The sequence below is a fragment of the Opisthorchis viverrini genome (genome assembly GCF_000715545.1).
Source record: "Opisthorchis viverrini unplaced genomic scaffold opera_v5_232, whole genome shotgun sequence".
Classification (NCBI taxonomy): Eukaryota; Metazoa; Platyhelminthes; class Trematoda; order Opisthorchiida; family Opisthorchiidae; genus Opisthorchis; species Opisthorchis viverrini.
The window spans coordinates 412,325-421,061 of NW_008751891.1; the positions used below are offsets into that span (position 1 = coordinate 412,325).

Here is an 8,737-nt window from a genome sequence, read left to right on the forward strand (position 1 = left end):
CACATACATTATTCCCTCGGTGCAATTATCCTGCCTAATCCGAACAACACAAGCGAACCGGTGGACTCCGATATCATTCTCACAGATTCATATATCAGATTTGGGAGTTTAAGTCCAAACAGGAGCAAGGATAGGCACTGCTTCTTCACAGTGGACTTACTGGAATAGTTCCGCTGACATGAAAAGGAGCAATATAGTCTGTGTCCCGTTTGAGCACATAGCCCTGGTTTCAAATGAACTTTCAAGCTGGTTTTGGTGGCCAACAAATATCCGGGGAATTTTGAGAAGACACGCTCAAGGAGAAGACGGATGTTCAGTTTTTATAAACAAGATGCATATGAGGGTTCTGCTTCTCTGTAACCGTTCAGTTGGCGTTTCCCAGTAAACAACTGCGCAGCGAAGCCCCTCTTCTTTTCACAATTAATATCTTTCCAAGCCATCGGTATGCAGCCTTAAGACCATATGTTAATTTCAACGTATCAATTTTCAATTTTGATCTTAGCGTCAGTTTCATATTACTACAAGTGAAAAGAAGAAGGCCTTCGCTGCGGAATTATTTGTTAGAAAATGCCAACTGAACAGTTACAGACCATTGGACAGGGAAGCAAAACTCTCATATGCATCTTCTTTACAAAAACGGAACATCCATCTTCTCTTGAACGCGTCTTCCTGAACTTTCCTGGATATTGAATGACCGTTGCTCAACTCCAAGCAAAGGCGACTCCACAAATTCCGCAACAAACCTCCTTTTTCAAGAAACGCAAAGCGATTTTACAAGAAGAAAACAGACTACTCGCATAGCTCCCCCATCAGTAGCATCACCGTTACACCGGTACACTAACTTCACATAAATTTATCTGGAGTTTTCTATCAGGCCATATGAGGATTCCTGCCAAACCATTCTGAAGAATTTTTCAACTGAGACCAAAAATCTAGGTTGTTATTGTGTCTCAGTGACAGCACAGTCCAGGTCAGAAACTGTCCACAACTCAGATCATAAGCCACGCGAAACAAAGGCATTTGGTCCCTCCACAGAGAGATCTCAACTGTCTGGATTCCTTTATGATGAACTCTTTGAACTACTGTTAGGGTGAGGGGATATCTACATTCGGTTGTCGGTCCATTGTCATAACTGACCACACCGAAAGATCACATCCATGAAGCAACCGTGTGGTGTCAAATTGAGAAAGCAGCAACAGAGTCTACAAACTGACAGAATGAGTTCGATATTGCTTCCGTATGAAGGTGAAGTCCCCGTTCGCGTACGAACAAGTTGATCATACTAAACCCATGATTGGGCTGGTAGCTATGCGCTGAAATGTTGCCACAACCGAAGATGTGATGTTACGTTGAGACGAGAGCGCTAATTTACTGACCGGAAGGTCCGTGGTTCGAATCCGACCTCCGCCTCTCGACTTCCCCTGTCTAGGCTTGGGCAACCTGGCAGTATCCCAGCCCTCGTGCTTCCTTCGGGTGGCATGGCAGCTAGGCACCGGAAGGGTGCTACAGCTGAATGATGATCACGTGGAGATGAACTTGGTAGTAAGCCAACCGTGAGTAGTAAATCTACAATGAGAGTTTTGCCACTGCATACTGGACGATCGTCTTCTCCTTGGGGAATTTCTGCACATGCGATCCTATCAAGACTGGAAAGCCGAGAAAACCGAAGGTGGTGTACTCATCTGCGTGGGTCGGGGCTAGAATTCAAACGGGAAAATCAACTGCACATACGGTCCACTGCACAGGAACTGTCTCACCATAGCACTAAAACCGAAGTCCTCCAGAAACTACAGGTCCATTCTTCTAGAGAAAGTACACATTTCCCCGGTGTCCACAAGCATATTTTGCAAAGCTCTTCTGGGAATACTGGACTCCTGTGGAAACCGCGTGCCTGTTCTTAGTCTGCGGCGATTTCAGTCGATCCGGTAAATCTTCATTCAGACAATTTAGTTTGTCTACCACTGAGAACTAACACTGTGCGAAATATAGGCTCTCATAAAATGAATTACCTGCTCTTTGAACTAACTCCCAGCGATTCACCGGTTGTAACCGAAAATTCTGACAATGTCCTCGACGGGAAGCCTGTTTTGATCCTACGTTGTCGATGAAGAATATCCATGGCAGTTGCTTTTGATCCCAAAGTATTTTCCCCAATTTGAATGCAGGCAAGTGCGATTTGGCCAACCTCTGGATCGATTAAAACTACTAATACCAATCTCTATCAACGGTTGTCCCTTGGCACAAGTAAGATGCACTGAATACCTCGAAGTTCAGTTATTTTCCGATCTGTCTTGATATAATCTTGTAGGAGACGCATTTCCGAAGATCGGGCCACCGGGTTTCTGTCAGTAGTCTGTCTACCTTACACATTTTTCTCTGTGTCATCAGATCACTCAATCGCGATTTTTGTGGAATGCGTACTGTCATCAAATGTTGTATTAGAATGCTGTTCGTCTCTGATAATGTATCCGGTAATTTTCTCATGGAAACCAAGGTTAAACGACGCACCAGACCTTGTAACCACCTTCCCACACTATCCTGCACGACCAAATCCACTGCCTTCAAACGGTCTTTATTTGCTTTTTACTTTGGGAGAATCAGTTGGCTCTAAAAATCTCCCGGATATCCAAAAATCTCCCGGATACACGATGCCCAGGTACTAGCGAACGCTAGAAATGAACGAGATTATATGCCAGAGACATTTGTTTACACTGGAGTTTGATGGGGAAGTGCTACGAATGGAGCAGGTCACGAGAGAGCAATACCATGGGGCGTTGGGAGGCGAGACGGACCAAGTGTTTATAGCGCGAATTTACTGACAGGAAGGTCCGTGGTTCGAACTCGACCTCTGCCTCTCGACTTGGGCAACCTGGCAGTATCCCAGCCCTCATGCAACCTTTGGGTGGCATGGTAGCTGGACACCGAAGCGGTGTTACAGCTGGACGATGAGATTCCTAATTCTCGAAGGTGCCATGTTGGGGTATTAGGAGACCACAAAACTGTGGCCACCAACAAAAATGACAAGCTGTTGAAGACCGGAACCTCTGTATGTGGATACTACGTGGCTGACTCGATTCAAGACTTCATCCTGGTCTTCCATGCATGAGACCCTGAAGGTGCTGTGTGTATATGAGCTGATTGGGGTCCATGCATTCAGGTGCATGCGCGCAGATTTCAAAATGCCATGTTTTTTCTACGCATATTCGTAGGCATTTGTACTACCTCTTTGAAAACGCTCACATGAAAAATTGTCATAAACGGCAACTAAAGAAAATTTCTCATCTTGTCTTATGGGGCAGTGATGATGACCAAAACGACTAGGGTCATTCCCCCACACCACCGCATGTAATTCCTAGAGACTGCTTTTAAAAGTTCTTAGACAATTCGGTTCCTGAGACCGAAAACTCCTGACTCACCTTGTTGTCTCACTTCGGACAGGATCACCCTTAAAACAGGGAACTTTTCCAGCCAAACAGACCATGAGAAACCTCGAGAACGATTCAGCGACGAGCGGAGTTGTGTTTTATAAATAGAGTTTGCTTTGAAGTAAGCTAGTTTGAGGTGATGTGAGAGAGAGTCTACCGAGAGGCGACCGAGAGCTTGCATGAGATCAAGCCAAACTATTGTCATCATTGTAATGCGTGCACATACACACGAGACTCTTCAAAAACAAAATAGCGGTAAAACACAATACTCATTCATGCTTACCTACGACGAATGTCGCCATGTTGGGGCATTAGGAGACCACAAAACTGTGGCCACCAACAAAAATGACAAGCTGTTGAAGACCGGAACCTCTGTATGTGGATACTACGTGGCTGACTCGATTCAAGACTTCATCCTGGTCTTCCATGCATGAGACCCTGAAGGTGCTGTGTGTATATGAGCTGATTGGGGTCCATGCATTCAGGTGCATGCGCGCAGATTTCAAAATGCTATGTTTTTTCTACGCATATTCGTAGGCATTTGTACTACCTCTTTGAAAACGCTCACATGAAAAATTGTCATAAACGGCAAGTAAAGAAAATTTCTCATCTTGTCTTACGGGGCAGTGATGATGACCAAAACGACTAGGGTCATTCCCCCACACCACCGCATGTAATTCCTAGAGACTGCTTTTAAAAGTTCTTAGACAATTCGGTTCCTGAGACCGAAAACTCCTGACTCACCTTGTTGTCTCACTTCGGACAGGATCACCTTTAAAACAGGGAACTTTTTCAGCCAAACAAACCATGAGAAACCTCGAGAACGATGTAGCGACGAGCGGAGTTGTGTTTTATAAATAGGGTTTGTTTTGCAGTAAGCTAGTTTGAGGTGATGTGAGACAGAGTTTACCGCGAGGCGGCCGAGTGCTTGCATGAGATCAAGCCAAACTATCGTCATCACTGTAATGCGTGCACATACACACGAGACTCTTCAAAAACAAAATAGCGGTAAAACACAATACTCATTCATGCTTACCTACGACGAATGTCTATGGAAAAGCAGTCAGAAGGGAAGATTATGGAAGTTGGACAGCAGAGTCCGATAGACTGGAACAATCGAGCAATGAATCGATAATTCACACGAAACGCTAACCAAGTCTATAGGACGAGCGTAGACAAACACGTATCACAGCATACCTACTCATGAGTAGTACGTTAGGGTTGAATTTTATTTCTGCAAGTCATGATGCCAAAAAGATCGTTAAAAGAGAAAAAATGACCACTTACACTTCCGTGGCACTATCAGGAGCAGAATGCTGCCGGTTGGATTTAAGAGCACGCGACAAAATCGATCTCACGCAGTCTTGGACATCTGTAACGAAAGAAGTGAGCGAGATACCGGTAAGCAGATACGCTTCAAGAATATAGCATGATGCATGCCATATGCAACAAAGTACCAGTGGATTAGTATCTTCGGTGCCTGTAAATAGCTACCTATGTCGAGAGATTCAAGAACCGTGAGCCATCGCTATTCAGTGAAAATCCGGAAGTTGGCAAAACCGAGCAAGCACGAACATCTCTTAAATTTCCGAAAGATGAAACTCTCACAAGGTTTGGGGGCGAATGAAGAACATTTTTCTTTATCCAGTTTATGTCCCTGATAGACAACGAATTGTGGTAACTATCATTCCAACCTAAAGAACGACAACAGTAATTGAGTGAACGAGTCTTGTTTTGATGAGTGAACACCATGTGGAACATAACGGGGTGCGGGTCACGTGCCCTCTCCGGATGAACACAGGTACGTTCACAGCTCACGTAAATCACATGATGAGGTCCAATTCTTCTATCATCTTCAAACCCATCTTCAACCAATCAAGCTTGTGGAGAGCACATCAACATGGTATACATTTCACACGTTACAAAACTCCACAGTTGGTTCGAAGTAAATTTCTTCACACGGGAACAACAAACCCTAATCAGGTACAGCAGAAAAGAGTAGCCCGTTCCATTATATCGAGCGCGTCTGTGATGCAAATTATGCACCCTTCAAGTGGTGCACATGGGAAGACTAGTCTAAAGTGGAAGTGTCCAATTCAAAAGGTGAAGATGATCAGCGGCAAAGAGCTCGAGACATTTCGGACGTTCAGGTGCGGGCTAAGTATGTTATTCAACCAAATGTTTAACACGGATAGAGACAGCGTACTGTCAGTGCGATACGCCTTTCAGGATGAAGTTCACGTGACTCTCGATGAATGGTCAGAGGCACTGTGAGATGTGGCCGCCAGTTGACTTCAGTATAGACCCCATGGAATGCCAACAGTAGGCTAGCACCATACTCTTTCCCTCAACTTTTTGCGGTTTTGCAAAACGGCTTTCCGATAAACTGTGACGAGTACAACTGGACAATCTGGCAGGAGCACTCGTGCTTTATCGGAGTTACCAGAAAACAGAGGAGCACTCTACAGCCAAACGATTTTGGTGTTGTTGCTAACGGGGAAAATGTGCACAAAAGGTGGACTGGGAGAATTCCAAGATTGTAAGACTAAGTTTTGTGGGAATTAACTGATCTCGCAGCACTGGTTGCTGGCTGACTGGGTAAAGCAACCAGCAGTGTCCAATTCAAATACGAAATAGAATTGGTGGTGCATACTTTGGCAGCTTCGTTTAGATGTATATTGTATTCGACATTTGAGTAACTAGCTTCCTGACAAGATGTTTAATGGTTGTCCATGAACACGTGTACGTGAGTCGTAAAACGTTTCATTACAGAGGCAATGAGGCAGCCTTACGCCGAAGGCGATATACAGTATGACAGCTGCGTGGTCGCGCCATGTCTGTCGGAGATATTCACTGGTGAGCATCGTCCCAGAAGTAACATCCACCTGTCGATGCCTTTGATGATCAACTTATAAATTGTTGGTGGCGTGAAGAGATTCAGTCCTTTAAATGGATCCAGTTTATACTGAAAATCCAAGAAGCAGTGTACAGCTGTTTCATCCCCATTGGGCATCAGCAGCAGTGCACATCTCACGAGACTCCAGAGAGTCTCGAATCAGCGACCTCCCGGCTACTAGTTTGAACAATTGGCCGTTCTGCCAGGAGTGATCAACTCGCACTTTGACAAGATATAGCACCGCTCAGACGCTGAGGATTCCCAACTCAGGATCAACTCATGCTTTTCGGCCATTTTCACCCTAAGAATAGGGCTTTATGAGACAGAAGTCTTCTGATGTATGACGTAAAGATAAGAGATAATCGATGTCTAGCTGCCACCCGGAGGAAGCACGAGGGCTGGGATACTGACAGGTTGCCAAAACCTAGACAGGAGAAGTCGAGATGCAGAGGTAAGGTTCGTACCACGAATCTTCCAGTTAGTGAATTCGCGCTCTAACCACTGAGTCACCTCGCCTAAGCTGCGTTATCCATCCGGTTAATTTAGTTCATCTGTCGTGGATCATTGCTCTCAACAACTAGCTGGCAACGGTTTAGCAGACGGGTGGTACCGCTACACCCGGTTGATGCTTCTGGGACGCCGGTTGTCAAACACAGCCTCTTCTCGAATCTTTTGTAAGCTCGGATCTGATCAAGTGGCGGTACTGTGAAGTTTATGCTCTACACCCGGAAACGATTGACCATTCAACCGTTCTTTAGACAATCTTGTCAGGCTGCTAAGTTCAAGCATAAGTAGGTATTGGGCCTCGAGGACAGCGGGAAGAGACGAAACTCTACCCAAAATGGGAAATGGTTGTACAACAATTAGTATCCCGATTTTGGTTCAGTGTCGGGTCCACAGACGGAAAACCGAGGACGTAGGGATGTTTACACGAGAGGGAACGGACTGCAGCAGATACAGAGCCAGAGGTTTCTTTTGAGTGTGCGCTCCATCCATGTTCGTCTGTCATGTGCGCCAGTTATTATAAAACTCGTTAGACCGTATGTTTGATGTTCGAGTTAACGCAACCTGACCAGGGAGGAGACCAGCTGACAAACGCTTACCTTCTATAGCGTTTGCGGAATTGATACGGGTCGACCGACGATAATCCGTACCCAGTGCAGAGGAATTCCGGTAATCGCTGGCCTCGGTGTTCTCACGTCCAAATCTGGTCACAGTGAGTGAGTCACTGAGTCGTTCGGACACGGACAACCGATCCATCGTCGATTTTTGATCATCAAAATGCTGTAGGTACCTCACCGTTTCTGCGAGCACAGAGTCCTCGAGTCGAGGTGACCGCTTCGGCAAACTCGAAGAATTTGCGTCATTCGTTGGAAGTCCGTCTATTAACCAGGACCAATGTCGAAGAATACACTCCAGAATCTAAAATAAGAACAGATGAAACGAATGAACAAGTTGCCTAACTGGAAAATGCATGATGGTGTACGGAGAAACCACGTACGTAATTTAATTTGTCCACTTGGAGTGAATCAGCGAAGAGAACAGGTCCGAAGCATATTGCAACGCATTGATAGGTCACCTCGTTTCGCTGTTCGAAGGAAACTAACCGCCGCAGGTGTTGGATTACGTGACAAAGGGTGGCCCAGCGCCATCTGGCTGCCGAGTATTCTCTGCCGCTTCGTCTGGATGAACGGAGGAGAGGTGGTGATGAATCTACACTTTCCGTGTTGTTCGAGTTAGCCGACGGTTGCACTGAGGATGACTGCTGCACAGAGACAGAATCCGCACTAAATGCTGAGCTGTCAGGAAAGAAACGTCCCTTTGGGATCGTGAAAGCCTGGAACGAAGAAACACAGAACAGTTCAGTTAGTACTCCTTTCGGGAGAACAAGCATGCTTAATACATACCGTCTGAAGTACGACTGAACAAACAGTAACAATTGAGGAAGCGCCTGATTGCTCTGGAATCTCAGGCAAGCCATAAAACTAATTTTGACAATAGTTTCGGAACCCCTTGGCCATGCATCATACTGTATATTGCATTACTATGTAATATGCTCGTTGTTGGCTCGTTCGCTGATTGCAAAAGTTTCACCACCAATCGAGGTGACATCAGTGCATTATTGGGGAGCGTAGTGGTGCGTAGTGGTAAATTAGTGGTTGTGCAAACAAGCCAACGACTATCTACGCTACCTGAGCTACCAACATTTTCCTCCACAAAATAACAGTACCATACAAATCGAGAAATCTTCACTGAACCGTTTTGCAGCTCAGACGCTTGAAGAACAGTCAGACAAGACCTTGTCTTCCACTGCTTTCAAGACATGATGCATATAACAAGACATTTAATTTCATCATACTGTGCGTTTGCAAAGTGTCTGACCAGAAGACGAACGATTTTGTGCTTTTTAACGCCT

The 8,737-nt window shown here is 45.4% G+C and overlaps 2 protein-coding genes across 2 annotated transcripts in view; one reads left to right on the forward strand and one right to left on the reverse strand.

Moving 5' to 3' along the window:
* The window catches only part of T265_14657 (hypothetical protein), a gene marked incomplete at both ends in the record, with an annotated part of 81,444 nt that overhangs the window by 974 nt on the left and 71,733 nt on the right, over nucleotides 1-8,737 (reverse strand). The window contains 4 exon segments of the mRNA XM_009174653.1: nucleotides 1,289-1,509; nucleotides 4,713-4,797; nucleotides 7,425-7,743; nucleotides 7,823-8,158. Of these exon segments, the coding sequence (XP_009172917.1) occupies nucleotides 1,289-1,509; nucleotides 4,713-4,797; nucleotides 7,425-7,743; nucleotides 7,823-8,158 (961 nt within the window).
* The window catches only part of T265_08756 (hypothetical protein), a gene marked incomplete at both ends in the record, with an annotated part of 11,258 nt that continues 7,221 nt past the window's right edge, over nucleotides 4,701-8,737 (forward strand). The window contains one exon of the mRNA XM_009174645.1: nucleotides 4,701-4,826. Coding sequence (XP_009172909.1) covers nucleotides 4,701-4,826 — 126 coding nt within the window. The remainder of the gene's footprint in view (nucleotides 4,827-8,737) is intronic.